The sequence below is a fragment of the Tinamus guttatus genome, unplaced genomic scaffold (assembly GCF_059628265.1).
Source record: "Tinamus guttatus ecotype Peru unplaced genomic scaffold, ASM5962826v1 Tinamus_guttatus_pri_ptg000782l, whole genome shotgun sequence".
Taxonomy (NCBI): Eukaryota; Metazoa; Chordata; class Aves; order Tinamiformes; family Tinamidae; genus Tinamus; species Tinamus guttatus.
Genome location: NW_028289316.1, coordinates 199338 through 219736, shown reverse-complemented (window position 1 = coordinate 219736; position 20399 = coordinate 199338). Strand labels below are relative to the sequence as shown.

Below are 20399 nucleotides of genomic sequence, written 5' to 3'. Positions count from 1 at the left end.
TTCACAAAAATTCCCCTGTCCAATATAAGCAGCAGAACATAAAACATATGGTACTACCACTATGATGTGGCATCACAAATGAAAATCTGTAGTTAAAATGATGAGAAAGACGCTACTGCAGAGGGAGGTGAGCATATGGCCTCCTTCCTTCAGACAAACTGCAACTCTGCTGATTCCAACAAGACCCATCAGCATATTCCCATACAGATTGTGTCAGTGGTGATCCCTAATTGCATTAGTAAACACTACTCCTCTTTCCTCATAGGAATTAAGGTATCCTACTTCTTGGGAAATGAGCAGAAAAAACAGTTTTTTAAATTTTGATATGCCATTCAACTAAAAATGAGATGCAACTATTAGGGAAGGACAAGCTTTTTTAAACAACCTCCTGCACAATACCAGCCAAACAAGTGCAACTGATAACTTCCTGACTTTGAAAAACATTACCTCAGACCTATGCCATCTGAATTTCTATGAATTCTACAAAGTTACACTGCTTGTGTTTTGTGCAGGGGAACTACTGTATACTGTTTGGGAGAGTGAGTAAAGGGTGTAAAAATATATATTTATATTAGGGAAAAAAACCCTTTCTTAGCTGTACCTGCATCAACAATAATCCTTTCATTAAGGCAGCGTTTGGAAGGGGAAAGGAGGAGGAAAGATTGTGTGGATATACTTTTCCCCAAGTAACAGTTATTAATAGCCAGGAAGGGCTTTCACCTTCCCAGTATCCTTACAGGACCTTGGCTTCAGTAGTACAAGGTCCCACATTCAAATGCGTCTCTGGCTGTACCTACAGTACTGAGTAACAGGGAGCACCAGTACGTTCTCCAGCTACCCTGGAAAGTTTCCTGCCTATTTACTTTTTTCCCCTCTATTATGAAATGATGGATGAGAGGAAAAAAATAAGACAGATATCCTAATGCAATAGGATATATTGAAACTGAAGAGAGAAACTTTGGAAGACTTGCTAGCACCTCTCAAGTACTTTATACTAAAATTTTTCCATCTTTTGCCTTTTTCCTCATAAAGTACATGAAACGTCACACATGCACGTGAAAGTCTCATTATATTTGTTAAGCAAATCAATTATAACATTAAGGACATCATCAGTTACAGTTAGCATGTTAATCTAAAATTGTCAAAAACAACAGAAAGTGAACAACATTTAAAAGCTATTTTTATTCATTATCTTTATTTCAAGAGATTCATGTAAAGAAACACAACAATTTATACTTTATATGCTATTCCATAATGTGTCATGCAGCTGCATTAAGAAAGAATAAAGGTTTAAATCAGCTATCCTATTATTTAATTGATTTAATATTAAATCTTTCATCCCCAGTTGGATAGCAGATACATGAAATACTGGAAGAAAGTTCATCCATTATCCCCATAAAGACAAAAAAGTGCTTTTTATGTTGGTCTAGGATGACAAACCTGATTCCAAGTCATATAAAATACAAAATAGGCATTATGGCTGAAAAAAACATGCCAGTGAATCTATGATATTTAAGTTCAGAATAACAGATCATCACAAACACCAAATGGGCCAAATAACAGCAGGATCACAGGACTCCTCAGCCCCGTCACATTCTCAGCCTTACTACAACGAGCCAAGTCATCTGGCAATTCATCAGCCTTATAGTGACAGGTTGGAAACACCACAGGAAGCTTGTCATTCATTCTCCAAATTTGGGGTTTAGCAGCTAGGAATAACTTTGCACAGAATGCTATCAACCATCCTACTGTACAAGTGTAACACTAAGCTAAGCATTTAGAAAACTAAAGACTGACAGAGGAAATTTATTATTTTTGTTTATACATTTATTATTTTTAAATGCCCTAAATAAAAAAGAACCCCTATCATCTCACGAACCTGCCAGAGGCCTAGGAAGAACTTTTCTAAAATAGCATGTTTGTGTATAAGTTAACATCATCTCAGTGTAACAGCCAAATGTTAAATAAGGACTTAAAGTCATGTGAAGTGATCACGCTTCTTTCCTGGAAAAAAAAAACAAGTGTACTGTCTGGAGCCATTTGTCACTTCAAATCAAGTGACCAAAGACAGCCTGTCTGCACCAGCTTTATGAATGGCTTGTGCTTAAACATTACAAAAGACAAACTTTGTGATCCTCTTTCCCTCAGAGTGTTTTAATACTACTTCTGCTAACAGACTCACTGGCAGTACAGGGGGCATCAGCCATTTATTTTAAGAGTCTATCCTCAGCTCCAAGGTTTTAATTAGGTAGGGACAGAGAGAATCAAGAACATTGCACCTATATTCTTACCCTTTTGCCAACAAAGATACACCACAGCGTATGCACTGGGATTAATCATATGTTTATTACATGCTTTCATTCCCTGCTCTTACTAAAAAAATTCCTCTCTGAATTCTTGATGAGCCCCAGTTAAGGCTCCCAAATGGCTGCACAACCTACCAGAATTATGAACACAAGTTACAGGGGAGCTTCTAAACCTGGCTGAGAAGAGAAGCTCATGTCCCAGCTCTGGGCCAGTCACACATGAGACAGAAAACAGGGTCGCATGGAACCAGGAGGAACTTATTCCACATTTTCCTCTGTGGAACTACCCAAAATCAGCAACTTCAGCAAGGCTCCCCAGGAACAGCCTTTTCTTCAGATGAAGATCAGAATCACTGGTACCAGGACACCTCCCTTTAAATACCAGGTCCAAAGTATTCTCAGATCCAAAAGAAAAGAACATTTTATTCTGTAGTTGAACAGTTGAAGTTGCTTTTGCAAAAGAAAAAAATGTGCAAAACAGTGCTTTAAAAACAGTTCCTCTATGAAAAGTCCTAAAATTTATACTGTCAAATGAAGGCCCAGAGAATGCCCTTGTTCACTTTATTGGGAGCACAGATAGTGGCGGCAGCAGTAAATTACTACTTGAACGTTAGCAACTTTTGTAAAATGCATCTCCCACCAGTCAGCTGAAACTTTTACCAGAAATGGATATTTCATTCAGCAGTGAAGATAGCTTCTTCCCAGTAAACATACGCTGTGTGCTCTGTGCTTTTTTTTGCCTTTGGAAGGTAGGTCTGCATACTTGACATTCATATTTAGGTATGGACCCCAATGAGACCTCTGCCCAGGCCTGCTGATGAAGATCTGGACAGAGCAGCACAGTCACTCTGCTGGGTCTGTTGTAACAGATCCATTGGAAATAAAAAAAACCATTTTGCCTACAAATGTTAAAAGCCACTTAAAGTCCAATGCACATGCTTTGTTCCCTCTAAAAATGCTGTTGCTTCTGACATTTTTGTTTGGCCATCAAGTGGTTATCTGTTCATGATTCTTTGACCTAATCAGGCCATCTTAGACAGGATGGTATATCAAACAAGAAGCAAATACAAGAAACAGGCAGGTTTAAGCAAAAAGACAACATCTGTGCAAAACTAGTACTAGCTCTGTAGCCCAATCTCACAAGGCCAACTTCAAGTTACAGCAATAACTAAAACCAATGAACTATCACAAAAGGAAGTATTTCCCTCTGTACATGATTTTTATTATTTACATAACACAATATAGCATTGTTGCTGGGTAGCATGATTATGTGCAATACATAAATATGAACTATCTGTACATGTTTGCATATCTAATAATGCAACTGAGAACAAAGTTAAAGCAAAAACATGATGCTTTCAATAGTGAAGTAGAAACTAAGACTGAACACTGCAGTAAAAATCAGAAGTAGCGCCTTGTGCACATACGTAACTATTTACAGATGACAACAGGCATTACCACAACACTAGTCTAAACTGTACTTGTTTATATAAAAAACACAAGTTTCATACATCACAAAAAACCTTCCATTATAACACAGAAGTGATATTACCAGACAAGCGTCAGTGAAGTTTACTGCCTTTTCTAGAGTTGTTGTTGTACAATGCTGTAGTTAATGCAGCCCATGCAATACACTCAAGAACGCTACAGTCCTATACCCAATTACAGCTAAAAATGATAAAGCAGTCCTCCAAGAGTGGTTCCAGCTACCACTTAAGTCTACAGCAGCCATGTTGGGTATGGCTTTCCATGCATAATGCTGCAATGTTTGGAGAGAGAAAAGCTCTTACTGTTCTTTTATGTTCGATGTACCTGGGCTCAAGTAGTAAATGAAAAATAGAACTATTCAAATGCTTCTCCAATTTACTCGGAGGCATGTGTGTTGCTTGAGCTGCTGTGGTATGTCTAAAAAGAGATGTAGCTTTTGTTTTGTAAACCAGTCTTACAATACTGTGCTACTCAACATTTTTAGCCTCGCAAGGAAAAGCAGACAATTCAGTTGCAGGTCAGTTGATAAGTTTCTTACAACACATTTCTTCTGGGAACCTTATTTCTTGATTCTCAAGTTAATTAATTGGTTCCAAAATAGTTCTCTTGCCAAACATGCCCAATTTTTTCCACTTCTCCCACTGCAATTGTCAAGAAAATATTTCTTAAATATGGCACCAATACTCATCTCAGTAGAATATGGACTCTTCTACATAGCTGACGTTCTGCTGGAAAACAACGAAGTGTGGAAACTAAAGTCAGAATGACATTTTACATGATAGAAGTAGACTGCCAACCTTTCTGATGTGTTCTTCTCCCAAACAGGCACATAGCACTAGCCAAGGTTTATATACTTCAAACACACCTCAAAAGGCAGATCTGCTGCAAGCATGCAGATAGTATACATCTGTTTGGCACATACTTTAGGTCATATGTCCCCTGTGCATGTGTATTCCCATGCACATTTTGATCATCCAATTATATTCTGAGGGGGGCTGTACCTATTCAATTCTGCCTGTAACAAACACCCAAACGTTCTGAAATATCATTAAGACAGACAAGACTAAAAGTAAAACTTTGGAGAACATCAAAGGAAAATGGCCATGCACCTGCTCTTTAATGTTTTCCTAGGATATATTAAAATAAAACAAAGTCAGTCAGTCTTTTCACAAGTAGGTTAGTTTATATTCTCTGGATTTTTTCAGCCACCACAACTGGGTTCTCTTTCCTGATTTTTGCTGCGGCTTCTGCTTTGTAATCATAAGGGCAGTTATGCTTGTCGGAATAACGGTGAAGTCCACAAAACAAGTTTCCACATCGACAGTCAAATCCTGCACAAAGGAGGGGAGAGGGAGCAACATCACTAGGGAGCTTCAGATACAAGCAACCAGTACATTAAGTGCTTAATCAATACAGATAAAGGGTTATATGTGCCTCTACAGACCAGCAGAATAGAAAAGGTGATATTTCCAAAAAACAGCTGTAATAAGTGGTCTAGACACTGCTGATTTTTAAGAAGGACATAAATCTAATGCCTATAGATATTTCAAATTCAACCTAAAACAGGCAATTAACCACACAGACCTGATCAGCATTTAGAAAGTGTTCTCATACCTGTAAGGCCAACCTTCTTTCTGCACATGAAGCATCTGTTCTTCTTTGGTTTGGGCAGCTCAGGAGCTCTCTCTTCACTCTGTGAAGTACTAGGTTGAGAAACTGATGGACTTGGTTGAGTAATAACTGTTAAAATAAGCAAAGAAAAGAGAAGTTGAAGTTGTTCTTGACGTCCCTAACTATTCAGTACCAAGCATGCACTTATCAGTGATAAAGATTGTCTAGAGCACTTGGCAGAACAGCTTATGAAACGTGAATCAGGAATACAGACTTTTAGGTATGGGACTAACTTCCTGTTCGGCTTTTACAGAAGGCAATCAAATTTTCCCCACTGTTTTATCACCTAGAAAATACAATATCACTATCAATCACAGCTGCACAGTGGTTACTGCCTCCAGATTTTCCATATGCATACAATCTCATTAAATCATAAAGTCAAATTTTTATCTAAAAGAGTAGTAATATTGACATAGCTCAAGTTGTTGAGAAGGGATAGCTGTAGAAAATGTAGTCAACAGCAAATATTTGCCAGGACATTCCTGGCAATGTGCTACTGTCATAGCACAGGGTCACAACCTCAGCCAACCAAAACAACAGTTAACTTTCTTGAGCTTCAAAGCCACTGACTCTGCGCTACATCTAGAACACAGCTACAGCTCAAGTAACCTCTCTGAGTTATTTTCCAGTATTTTAAAGAACAAAGTAAATACTTGTGTTCTACCATGTAGAGCCTTAATATTCAAGCTGGCATAGTTAAAATAACTCATTTTTTTTAAATGCCATTGTCATGAACACTTTCAGTCAAATTTGAGATGTGTTTTAAGTAAAAAGTTCTCTGCAGGGTAAAAATGTGTCCTTTCACTCTTGTAAATCTGTTCTAAGTGTTGTTTGAAATATTTTTCCATCCAATCAAAAATTGTTAAGCCATTCTCAAAATCTAACTAGCATAGAGGAAAGCTTGAGGGAAGTATGTTTGTATTCAAACCTGTAGAAAACATGGACCATGCTCCTCCATAGCCTCCCTGAGCTCTCCCAGTTGTATGATTGTAGGTGTTGCTTTAACACATAGGAAAGCTACCAAGCAAATTCCAGATTAAATTGAGGACATAAGCTCAGAAGTCTCAACTGTAATCAACTTATGCACACAAGCAGGATTTCTTAGTTGAGATCCAAAAGGATCAAGTATTAAGTCCTATGGAAGCTGCATTTTTTCTAGACATGAACTACTAGTTACGTGTTTTCCACTTTTAATATTTATGTTTTTAAAAAGCCATTTGTACTGTCATCATAAAACAGTTAATACTAGCACCTAGAAAATCCCAAATACCCAATGTCCATTTCAAAATTTATTGCAGAAGTTAATTACCAGTCAGAAGTTCCAAATTATAACCTACATCTAAAAGCAACAAGCTTTCAGAGCTAACAATTTTCAGTCCTTGCACCCTAAAAGTTTCCTACAGTAGAAGAATGTTTTCTAATATTTTCTTATACCTTACTGCAACATTACCTGTCATAATGAACCACTAACACCTGCTTACTACCTTTGGCACATTTTATATAACCATTCTTAAATAAATAAACAACATTTTGAAAGTCCAGACTGAATACTATTTTGTTAAGTCTGATGATAGCAAACTATACAAACTAAAGTATTTTGTATCCAAAATAGTATAAATGCTTGTAGGTTAAAAAGAGGCAAGCATTTTAATCACTACTCATATTAACACTTTTCAGAATAGTTTTAATTTAATCTTTTATTTTCTACGTAGGAAAGCAGTGTTCAGTATTTGGTTAATCTAGTTGCCAGCTGGTGATCAAATACTAGCTTAGAAGTACCTAACACTAAAATAGCATAAACCTGCTCAGTCACCACACATGTTGGCTGGTAGGTATTAGTTATGGTATTAAAACAAATATAAAAAACTCCCAAATAATTCTCCCAAAACTCTCCCAAAAAAGTCAGACCTAAGTTCCTTTTAGATTTGTTAAAATGCTACTTCAGCTTCATTAGAACCAAATAATATGAGCCTTGAAACACTTTTTTTTCAAGCAGATGGAAATAAAATGGGAAAGGAGGAGGAAAGCAACAGTGAATTAACGAATTTTGTCACAACATAGCACTTAAGGATACAATACACACACACAAAAAAAATGAACAAGCCCACCTAGATGAAGATGGTATCTGAGAGAAATGTTACCAACTGCAACATACATTAATTCTTCCTCCATATTAACTGCAACAAGAAATGCTTACTGCCACAACCAGCAAAGTGGGAACAGGAAAGTGGTGACAGTGATCCCAAGAGTGAGAAGGGCCAGTTCATGTGAAAGCTGTTGAACAATATCCACTCCCTTCACCACGAATAAAAACATGTTTCAGCACAGAAAGGCAGCAGACAGCAACCCAAAATGGGCAGTTGGAAGGTCCAAGACAAAGATATATTGGTATAGCTGCCATTCAAAAAAGAATGTTCAAATTATTACTCTACAACAGTTATCTCAGAAAGGAAACATTTCTCACTTATGCCAGAATTAAATCTAATTATGAGTTATCATCTTAAACTTCAAGTCCCTTCTGATTAACAACTATCAAAGCATCTGCCTATCATGCCCTCTTAAAGCTTAAAGAACATTTTTTCCCCTAACCATGGCTCTAATGAAAAATATTTTAAATGCTATTGTTCTGGGAAGACATCAGAAGACAATAGAAACTCAGACACTATCCTGACAACTGCTTGTCACAAAAGAATAGGCTTCCTATGGGGCATATAGGCCAAATCTGGCTAGCCAACCAGAAGGACAGTCCAGAATATATTTAACTCATTTTTTGTCAGAAATCCTATGGCAACAAAATCAAAGTGGTCTAAATGATTGTCATATTATCACCATGTAATAAATCACTGGACAAAAGCTTAGAAGAGTGATAGGAAAATTGTTGTTACTGATTCTTCCAGACCTACTTCTTTAGTACTAATACCCCTGTTGGGATGAGGAAAACTCCTTACCACTAAAATTGATGCCATGACAATCTTAGGGTTCTGGTTGGCCTGTACTCCTCCTCTTCTGCATCTCCTTGGTCATTTCCCTTCTCACCCACTGGCTCAGAAAACTACCAAATTACATTTAGTTCATTTCAGTTTTAACAAACCAGCTCTCCTGCTACAAAGTTGAAAAACTTAAGAGCAACAGATTTTCAGAACTGAGAAAATCTGTATAACAATTGAAGAAAATGCAGAATAGTTATTTTTTAGTATACTGCACAAGATACAGCATTTTCAGGAGTAACAAAATAGAGGAGATTATCCTAACTCTGACATAATAAAACTAATAATTCTAGTATTAGACAAGTGCCTGATGGCAGGGGGAGCAGGGAAAGGACAAAGAACAAGTACCAAAGTACCAGATGCTACATGGTAAATTCAAAGGCTTAGTTCATGTTAATCTGAAGAGGAGATGAATTTTTAAGAAAGGCATGGGGGAACAGCAAGGGACAGCAACTACTCAACACATACAGAGGCTGGTCCTACAAACAATGCTGCTTTTTCACAGCAAAGCATTAAGCCACAGGTACTACGACTACTCAAAAGTAACAGCCACTGTAGTAGCCAAAAACTACAAAATCAAGACCAAAACTAAATGTATTTTCTTTATACAAATGAATTTAGCAGCTGCAAAAGATCATGCCTACTGTAGTCCGACATGAGATTTATGCTAGAAAGGAAAGGGACATTTTTCAGTTGGATGAGACTCAGTGAAAATAAAGAGAAAAATCTCAACAGTGCCCATACTTAATGCAAACAGAAAGGTCTACCAAGGTAACAAAAAAATTAGGAGTTCCTTCTGTGACCAAATTATCCAAAATAGAAACCTCTCAGTTTAACAAGGCACATGACTTCCACAGTACTAGTAAGCCAGAAAATATCAGGCAGTATCAAGTCATGACAATACCAAAAAAAAAGTTCCATAAGTTTGACAGTGACATCTCCATTCCTACCAAAGTAAGACTGAAAAAATATTTACAGCAAAGGAGGGTACCTAAAAAGAGAACCCACAGGACATCAGATCACGCTTCTGCAACACCAGAGCATAGAGGTTATGCTACAGTTGTGTAATCCTCATTACATTGCAATAATACAAACTGGCCTGTATATAAATTCTAAGTCACTGAAGAGGACAGACACTATTTATTATGTAAGTCAAGCTTTAAGATGGATATTTTACTCTTCAGAAACTACAATTCCTATAGATGTTCAGGATAGGCTGAAGAGTAAATCACTGAAGAGTAAATCACAGTTTTTAATTTTATGTCAAAAAAGAGAAAGCTATTTTTCAATGCTTAACTAATCTCCCACATGCCTGACAACAGGCATATTGGATAACCTTACACCAGTATAATGCCAAGATATTTCTGTTTAAATATCATACAGCTTAACTTGGTCATAAAGACTTCATGTCTGTTGTATACCCCTCTATTTAATAGAGGCACAACAACATCTTATCAGCAAGATGCACAGCACCAGCAGCTGCACCTCAGGCTCCCTTTCCAAGGTGGACAGTTTCAAGGCTTAGAAAAGATTACTGCTTCCATTTCAGAATCGCTTGAATCGGGGTTTTCTACTCAAGCTTCAGTGGGCATGGGAAGCTTGAAGAGAACTATTCTGAACACAAGACAACACTCATGTCAGATGGCCTACAGAAGGCAACAAAGGCACTGCTTATAGACAGTAACATGATTAAATATTACAGCAATGTTTAGAGATGAATAAGGCAGTTATTAAAACAGCAAGAACTAAGTAATATCATCTATTTGCCCCCTTCAGCATACGATATAAGATGCCAGCATTAGATGTCAGCAAATTGCACAGAACTCTTATCTGCAACATACACTGCACACATGGACTGAGGGCAACCCATAACCCTCATGGGTCTCAACCTGCATGCAGGAGAGCCATGTTGTTTGACATTAGTATAACTCTGATCACACTGGCTTGAAAAAGAGCCAAAAGACAGGTAAGCTGACCATCATAACCCCCTGTCTTCTGATGCTCATCAAATGCCAGCTTTCAGGAACAGAAAGGGTACCCTACAAAATGAGTGGAGTAAGACTGAAAGTTAATAGTATGTGGGGAAGATTTTTAATATGTAGCTTACAAACAGACACCCTGATCATTTCAAGTTCTGTTTTACTTCCTTTACCCTTCGACAACTGTGGCTTCACAGAGTAATACAGTAACTTGTCACACTACTCCCTAGAACGGTGTATTCATTGGACTAAGTAAACCAAGATTCTGATGTGCCAGCTGATACTAATTAAGCCAGGAAACAGACAGACCTGACAGATGCATCATTCAGCAAGGTAGTGACCTATAAAGAAGTAAAAAAGTGCTAAAAACTTGCTATGACTCAATACAATATGATTGAACATATTTGCTCTCAAAACAGTTTTAGTGTGTAATATTTAACTGTTCTCTTTCTTGTATGGATCCTTTATTTCCACTTGAACGCCACTAAAAGGAAAGAGATTGTTAAAGAAGGCCTCCAACTATGTCTTTCCAGCTCAGTAATATTATCACTTTGAAATCTTAGCATGCATGAAATATGGTGCATAGCTATGTTTGTTTGTTTTGTTTTTCCACACTGAGTTACAGAAATTAAATACAAAATTAGCTAACTTGTTTTTCTTAAACTACTATGTCAGAGTGAGGTATATTCTGACCTTGGTAAAGACTCTATTCAGTCCTTAATAAAAAGCTTGGAAGCATAGCAAATCCTGTGAAAAGTATAATATAACCAGTACCAATTTATAAACTGGAGTTTTGACATAGAGGTCTGTAGATTTCACCAACTTGTTAGCAGCACATCAGATAAGCATTTGGACTGAGCAGAAGTCACAATTCAATTATAAAAGTATATCATAGGGAGCTGGGCCTGTTCAGCCTGGAGAAGAGAAGGCTGAGAGGGGATCTAATCAGTGTCTATAAGTACCTCAAGGGAGGGAGTGCAGAGGACGGGGGTGGTCTCTTTTCAGTGGTGGCCACTGATAGGACTAGAGGAAATGGCCGGAAACTGAAACATCAAAAATTCCATAGGAACTTAAGGAAAAATTTCTTAACAGTGAGGGTGACAGAGCACTGGAACAGGCTGCCTGCCCAGAGAGGTTGTAGAGTCTCCTTCTCTGGAGATCTTCCAAACCCGCTTGGACGCAGTCCTGTGCCACGTGCTCTAGGTGTCCCTGCATATGCAGGGGGGTTGGACTAGATGATCTCTAGAGGTCCCTTCCAACCCTAAGCATTCTATGATTCTATGATCATGTGATAATGTTGATATAGTAAAGTAAGTTACAACAATATCTAACTCATTTTAGACATGCGTATTGCAACAGGGCCAGTTAAGTCTGTCATTTTAAACAACAAAATGACAAATTGCATTAGGACCAAACTTGTTTTGAACAGGGATTCAAGTTACAAACTCAATTTGGGGGAAAAAAAAAAAAAAAGAATAAAAATCCTGTTACTTCTTTTCCTCTCAGTTTCAGCATCCACTAGAATCAGACATTTAAGTCGCAACACCAGAAAAGTATACTCTAACTCCAAGATCAAGAAAAACCCATCTAAAAAACAGACTTAAGAAAAAGCCACAAAACAAGGCACACGCAAGTAATCAAGCAGGCAAAAAAAAAAAAAAAAAAAAAATACAGCATTCTGGCATGCATGGGAAATATCTGAAGTTTCATTTGCTAATGAAAAACTTGTAGGAGAGAATAAGCCTTCATACCCGTGCAGATATTAAAAGGAGAGAATCCTACATTGCCTGAAGGCTACATTGTTTGTACATGATTTTCCCATCTGACCATTACAGAACTCAGCTGCTGTGGTCAGACTTTCATGAGTTTGTTTTTAGGGAATAACAACTCATAGAAAGCATTAGTTTTGCTATGAGGTAAAACAAATCTACTCTTCACTTATTTTAGCTGTTCCTCAACTGGTCTCATCAAGACACCAAAGCATGTACGAGTTATAGAGAGTAACAACTTTCCATGAGTTGTATACTCACTGGAAAAGAAAAGATATGCAAGTAGCAAGGACAAAATGGGAATTTTTAAAAATAATAAAAAAAAGCATTTAGGCCAGCTTTCCTCTTGACTGTAAGAGCCTTACTTGTAAGTGGACCAAGGAACATAAAAATACTTGGTATTTTTCAGATGCCAGATAAACCCTTTGTAATCTAAGAACAGTACCTAATCTTGCAATCTAACTTCCACCCCATACCCCAAAAAACACCAAAAAAAAAAAAAAAAAAAGAAGTCTGCACTTTCAGAGGAGCTGCAGGTGGATTTAAGAATTTAGGGGTGCATACTGAGCAAATTTTCCTCCCCATAAACATGTTTGGAAAGAACTTCCAGAATGTAAGCATGTTTATATTTGAGTAGCCTTTATGGTGATCTGCACACAAGCCTTAACTGGCTTTTTACTAGTTTCAAGTTTGCAAATAATCTTACAGCTGGAAACTCAAACATAAATATACTTCTCAATATGAGTATTATGTGACTATTATGAAATTGCCTGGTTAACAAAAAAAGATATTAGGTCAACAGCAGCACAGATGGCCATTTTATATCCAACAGAAGCAATAAACCCACATCAACAATTTCAATAAAACATAAGCCAACTGTTACTTGATCATTGCTATCATTCGCTGTATTTCTTTTTCCTGCTTGTCATCTTTCTAGGCAGGTATTCATAGCAAGACAATACAGGTTTATAAATACTGTATCAAAGTATAAATTATTTCTCAGTTACATACAATAAGCTATTCAGATGACATCAGTTACAAAAAGCAGAAACATGTAAAAATCTCCCCTCACTCTGCACAGACCCCCAAAAAAGAAAATAGTATAACTGTATTTTAGTTCATTTCACAATCTTAACTTAGCATTACTTATTTCAAATATATATAAAATCTGTGTACAAACACTGAGCAAGAAGTCAGCTGTTACAACAATTTTTACTGCTCAGGATAAACCTAGATAAACAATATAATATATGGACAAGTGGCAACTTTTGGAGTTTCTAACTTACCGGTTTTCAAAATTGAAAAGAAAGAGAGACATATACAGTGTTTAAAGAATGTTTCAGAACTGCTAAAATTAAAACACAAGGGTACCTACAGGTACAGAACAAGCATGTTAATATATTCATTTGAATAAACTGCTGCACAAGAAAAAACAAATCCAGTCCTTCACTACCTATAGATAAAATTCTTTGTGCTTCCCTCCAAGAAATACCTTACACTTCAAAGTTTAACTACCACAGCTACAGCCTTCTTGTAGAAGATCAAAACTCTTAAATTCAATAATCTAAGCATTGAAAGCCATTAAATATTCCATACTTGCAGAGCTAGGATTTGGCTATATCTACTGGTTATCCAATCAGTCTCAAGGACTTTTAGCAGTATTTGTTTAAAATATTAACAAAGTATTCCCTTCCACTACTCTAGCATCCCTCTGTAAAATGTAATTTAATTTGGTACTTTGTTCTCTAAATGCAGCAAGCTATTTTGACTGCCATGAGTCAGCAATAATTGTACTGATAGATGTTACACAGGAATTTCATCACTTTCACTTTGGGACTGAACATCTTGCCCAAATGCAATTATTAACTGTCTCACTTGTAAAAAATAAAGTTTTGAAGGCAAAAGTACCTTCACAGGCATCAGATTCTCTACTGAAATTGAACTGAACTTGGAAGTGAATTCTATCTGAAAAATATATTCTGGCACTAGTAATTTTTCTCAAACTCCAGAGTACCAGTGCTCAAAAAGCATTCACAATAATTATCTTAACAGTTCCTCAAGACTATCACCACAAAGGGAGATGCCTGCTTAAAAAATTAAGTGTCAGTTTCTATTAGGTCACCAATTGTACCTGGTGTTACACCACACACATACCTGGTTCATTCTCTGTTTTTGGTGGTATTTTGTCCTCTTTTGAAATGCTCATTTCTGTCATTTGCTGCGTTACAGGCAAAGCGGCAACAGGCACGTTTCTGTTTAAGTACAGTTAAACAGGTTTAAGCATTGGTTTTGAGTTCATAATAAAAGCTTAAATTGTCCAAGCCCATCTCTATGAATCAACTACTCATTCAATTACTACTTAGAAACACGCTACAGTTCCTCATCTTGACTTCTGGTATATATAGTGTGCATTTGGCACTCTGCTTTCAGCTTCCCTAAAAGAAAATACTCAATATGTAGAGTGTATTTTTCCAGATACACCAGAAACATCTTTGTAACTGCATTAGTGAAACAACCACTATAATCAGTTCTTATTTACAAGGATTATAAAGCACTGTGAGGTACACTGCCCCCCCCCCGCAGAAACTCAGTGTACCAGGTCAATATTACTTCAGGTCTTTAATTTGCTGCACACTCTCAGCTAATTCAAACCTTAAAATAATGCTTCATCTTACCTTGACTTTTCAGATGTGCTGCCAGCAGCACCTTCACAGTTGTTTAAGCTACTCTCTGTTCTTTGTACAGATGCAGAGTCTGAGGTAGGACTATTTGAACCACTGGTTGTTCCTGCATAATATGAATTCAAGAAGTTAATTATGAGCAAACTGTAGTTTAAGCTATTCAAATACACTTGCATACAGTAATAAATTCTTAATTAGCAAATGTAAGAATTTTATAAGAATGCACTGATATGCAAGCTATGTAGAACTGAAAATTAAGGCTCAACACCAACTCAGATAGAATTTATTACAAAGGAATGCATTTTCATTTTTATTTTGTGTATTATTCTCTAATATTTGTAGCCTTAGTACACAGTTCTCAGAGGTTCTCTATAATTGTACTCTGATTCCTCTCTTCTTTGTCATCTTTTCAGAAAAAGATTTAAACCCTTACCCATCGGGCTGATTCTGTCACTATTCTGCTGTCGCTGAAGATGTTCTTTGTAACAAACAGAACACATCCCATTTGTCCTAGGATTTCCATAGAATCCACATCCTGTACTACAGAGCATGGGCCCTGGGGTCTGGTTTGTCTCCTGAGCCATGTCAATCCTGTAAATAAAACCAAGAACTGCATTAGGAGTTGGCGTGTCACCAAAATCAATTAGAGAGTTACAGAACAAAAGTATACTCACCCTGCCCACCAAAAGTGATATCAGCTTTTTAAAAAGAGCCATATTGATGTTAATATACCTTTCAATACTGCAATTATGTTGATGAGCAATATCCTTATGGGCTTAAAAAAACAGGTTATCGTAGTTATACGGAAAAGTAACATACTTTTTGGACACCGGGCTGTGTGTGTGGGCTAGGATCAAGTTCAATTTATCAACCAAAAGCTTAGTACCATCTCTGAGCACTTACAGAATAGGAAAAACATACAGCTAGATGAGCAGAATAAGAAAGATCAGGTTTGCACCTACTGAACAATCTAGCAGTTAACTTATTTTTTTGTAAGCCCAACAGAATTCCACTTCAAGTGATGCATCATTTTGATGCTAATTCTATTAATTTATCAGTACCTACTTTCAAGATATACTTTTTAAGCAGAAAGATAAAGATCACTGAAATATGGATAATAGTTAATTTTAAGCTGTATTCCTACCTTTAGAAGCAGATTCTCAAAGATGACCCTCAGCTCTGCTTAAATTACGTGTGAAACTTTATACTGAACATTAACTGGCAACAACACATGTTAAACAGGCCTTCATAGTCAAATAACTTATTTCTGAAATAAATTCAGGGCTGATCTTACTCTTCCAAGAAAAATAAAACAACTTCAGGCTGATAAGCACATTCATTTACACAGCCTACGTATATCCAAAAAGCCAGTTAAATCCCTTGTATCAAAAAGTCACAGGATGCCTCCCAGAAGCAGGCAAGGCTAACACTGTCTCTCATCAACTGAGAAGTGAAGGAATAAAAATATTTCACCTTTACTGCCTGTTAACCTCTGCAAAGCAAGGTTATTAGAAAAACTGATAGAGCAACCACATCCTTGATTCCCAAGGGCAATAGAACTGGAACAGAGTAATCAAGTGATCTGCTACAAATTGAGGACATGTAAGAATACTGCGGACATGTAAGAATATTGCATTTGTCCTTATATTCAGTAGAAGCACTGTACGAGTCTTTGAAGACATATGGTTGAAATCTCTAGACTACTATTTTTCTCTTTAGGAAGACCAATGGATATTTGACTAGAGACTCAGGAGAGCCCCAAATACATGGGATTCAAACTGACTCCAGTGTATGCAAGAAGGCTATTCATAAGTAAAATTTGCCAAATTGCAAGTGTAAACATAACTCAATAGTACGGCAAGTGTAACTGACATACACACACAAAAAAGTTTTCTGGGATCAAAGTAAATCAGCAGCAGGAGGGCACAAACAAGTAGAATTAATCTGCTGCTTGCCTGCTGATGGTCATGGGACTCCAGCTATTTATACCCATGTTTCAGGATGAAAAGCAACCTCACTTATTCTGACAGACCTCCCTGCAAATTGCAGTTTGGCAGTCACACACCGGTCAAGTCAGTCAGCAGAAGTGACAACTATATAAATCTGAAATCTAACACATTTCATTGCATCTCAGCTTTATGTTTCTGCAATAGAGATGGAGATTGCTCTGTCATCTTCTAAGTGAGTAAACTCAAAGCACTATCAAATCTACTGTCTCCAATCTCAAATGACTCGCTCCACTTCCACATTACTAGACTGTAAACATGTTTCTCCACTTACTAAATCTAGCTATAGGTGTTAACGCAGGTATTCACATCTTACAAACAAGATTCTCCAGGCCTCCTTTGTCAGCACATTCTCCCACTACTTGAAACACCTGCCCCTAACCGAAAGGTCAAGCTGCTGTTACCCGCTGGTTACGAAATTGTGCTTTATCACGCTCTTGAAGAAGGCCCAAGGATCACTTATGTCTCTTCCAAGAGCCTTCATCACCACCCGCAAAACAGTTACGCACTTCCCTGTACTGATTCTAATAAGCAGGGCACCAAACTAAGCTCTTTAATCCTTGGAATGAGCAACAGTGAAAGCGAGGTCTGCACCAAGGGCCGATTAGACGCCTCTCCAGCCCCTCTCACTTTAGGAACTCTCCCGCTCAGGACACAGCGACTCTCCACAGCCCTCTCGCAAGGCCGTTCCCTGGAAAAGGGGCCTCCGCCGGGAGCGCGGGTCGCGTCACGCGGCGAGCGCCTCGGCTTCCGCCTGTCACACGGCTGCAATGTGACAGGCTGAGCGGGAGCCTCGCGCGCAGCCTCCTCCACAGGGCCTCTGAAATCACCTTCTATTTTTACCTCTGGAGGCTGCCAGCTCCTACACGGCCCACGGCGCCGAGGTGGCCGAGCGAGCACCCGCTGCGAGAGGAAAATGTGAAATCCCATTAAAACACGGACAGCGCTTCCTCGCCAGGGGCAACGGGAGCGCAGGCGCCCGGGCCCCGCCAGGGAGACACGGCATCACAGGCTGGTCATCCCCAACAGCCATTTCCATCCCCGCTCACAGTGGGAGCACCGGCCGCTTCCCGGCACACCTGGCGCCCCCGGCACGGGCGGCTGCGGCCCGAGCCGGAGCCCTTCCCAATGGCAGCAGCTCCCCGAGCACGGCAGGGCCGAGCCGGCGCCAGGTCAGCCAGGCCCGTGCCTCCCCCGGCCGCTTTTATCCTGCATGCGAAACAGCAGATTATGCCACACAACTCCACAGCTAGTGGTAGACTCACCCGGAGAGACCAGCAAGGGAACACGAACCCTTTCCGATATCTTCTCTGGGACACCTAAGGCTCACAACCAAGGCAAGGCCTCTTCTGTTCCACATTACCTATTCCAGCAATCCAGAGATGCTCCTCCTTGGACACCAGCTTCACTCCCCATAAGCTGCTGCCAAAACGCTCAGGCCTGCTAATTTCAGGCTCTAATACCACGTAAGGAATGAGAATCCCAAGAGCACTTAAATCCACAATAAAACCTGAAACTGCGTCAATGGCAGGTCTGAACCAGCTAGCTGACCCAAATACTCACTTATGTCCCTAGAAAAGCGCCCTTACCCCCTTCCCCAAAAAATCAGCGGGTGGAGGAAGGACGTTTCCCCCCAGCTCACGGTGCTGGTGATGGGGAAAGAGACAAAAGGGGGGCAGCGAGGACCAAACCCGGGCATCCCCCACCGCCGGGCAAGCCAGACAAAAGCGAGGACCCTGCCAGACGCGCTGCCCCTTAACGGCCGCTTTCCCCCCCATTTGCTCCCGCCCCCGCTTTCCGCCGGGGCACAAAAGAGCCGCGCCGGCCGCTCACAAAGCCCTGAGTCATGGCGGGCACCGGCCCCGCGCCGCCCCCTCCCCCCGCCGCGGCCCGCATTGTCTCGCTGCCTTTGTCCGCCCCGCGCCGCCGGCCCCCGCGGAACCGCCGCCCGCGGCGCCGAGCCGGGCGCGCCCCGCCCTCCCCTTCCCCGTCCCGGCTAACGGCCCCGGGAGCGGAACGTACCTGCTGCAGGGCGGCGCCGGAGAGGCAGCGCCGGAGAGCCCGCGGGGGGCGCCGCGCTCTTCCCGCGGGGCCGGCAGCCGGGAGGCGGAGAGGGGGGAGGAGGAGGAGGAGCCGGCGGCGAGCGCAGGGCTGGCGGCGGCGCCGCCGCCGCGTCGCTCTTTTGTTCCTGCAGCGACAGCAGCGGCGGCAACGCGGGGCGAGACAAGCAGCGGCGGGAGGCGGCGGGAAAAAGGCGCGCGGCGGGGGCGGGGCGGGGGCGGGCCCGCCGGTAGGCCCCGCCTCCTCCCGGGCCGCGCGCAGCCACGCGCGGTGGGGGCGGGGCCCGGGGGCGGGGCCTGGCGTGGCGTCACAGAGCGACGTCCGTTGGGGAGGGGAGGCGGAAGGGCCGCGCGCAGCCGCGTCGGGGGCGGGGCCTCGCGTCGGGGGCGGGGCCTCGCGTCGGGGGCGGGGCCTTGCGGCTCCGCGTGCCGCCGGCGGCCAGATGGGGCCCCGCCCCGCGCCCGCTGCCCCCGCCGTAACGGACACTCCGGCGCCGCCTAACGGTCCCGCGCGAGGCGGGCGGGGTTCGGGGGTTAGTCTGTTAGTGCTGCTTGGCAGGTTCTGTGCACCGGCGGTTTGTGCTGTGACGGAGGGTAGAGGGGTAGTTACGACTACAAGCAGACAAAAATCCGTGCCTTTTTATTGTTGTTTTTGTTATTTCCGTATGCTTCCCAGGTGCAGATGTATCTTTTAGACCCTTGCTCGACGTGGTTCACACAGAAGAATGAGTGAGTTGGGCACAGGGTAGCCTGATGAAATGCCTCCAGACTCAGCTGACTTGGTTCATGGAGAATTTACATGTGCTAAAAATAGCTGGTATATGGCCATTTTTCTCTCTGACTGAGCGATACGGGAATGATTGGCTGCTCCTCCTCTGACCTCACCTGAAAGCCTTGATTTGCTTTGATTCATCAAGTTTGTCACATACGAATGTTCTGTCTGAACACTTACCCTCAAGTTTCTCAGTCCACTCAGAGGATCCATACAGTCTGCCCTTTTCCCTTTGACACAGTGATATTTCTAAGAATTCAGGCACTCAGTAACATTTCCAAGGCTAGTCATAGTCATTAATTGTACCGTCTAAAAGCACCTCATCAGTCTTCCAGTCTCATAGGCTGTTGTCTGCTTACATTTTAATCATTAAAAAATACTATGCCTAGGGTATTATTTGCCTACTTCTTTAAAATTAGACTTAATGAATTGGCTGTACTTATGAACCATTCTATACGTTGATCATCCAGTCGTATTTGGTGATGGTTTCTTTCTGCAAGATGATATTGTAAGGAAATTACATTTCTTGTGTTGATTTAAAATTCTTTTAAAAAAATGTTCATAAGATGTGTTCTGCTAGAAACAGATGAATATCTACAGTTTGCAAAGTTATTGGCTTGAAATGTTTGTTTTGGGGACAATTAAGATAGAACAAAGAGGACAGCATATTTTAGCTAAAA

The 20399-nt window shown here is 40.5% G+C and overlaps 1 protein-coding gene across 1 annotated transcript; it reads right to left on the bottom strand.

Moving 5' to 3' along the window:
* Positions 1-4887: 4887 nt before the first annotated feature.
* ZFAND5 (zinc finger AN1-type containing 5) lies at positions 4888-15495 on the bottom strand. The gene is made up of 5 exons (XM_010220157.2): positions 15315-15495; positions 14876-14987; positions 14355-14452; positions 5409-5534; positions 4888-5125 (listed from the first exon to the last, which is right to left on the bottom strand). The coding sequence occupies exons 1-5, from the start codon at positions 15463-15465 to the stop codon at positions 4977-4979; spliced, it is 636 nt and encodes a 211-aa protein (XP_010218459.1). The 5' UTR covers positions 15466-15495; the 3' UTR covers positions 4888-4976.
* Positions 15496-20399: the final 4904 nt, after the last annotated feature.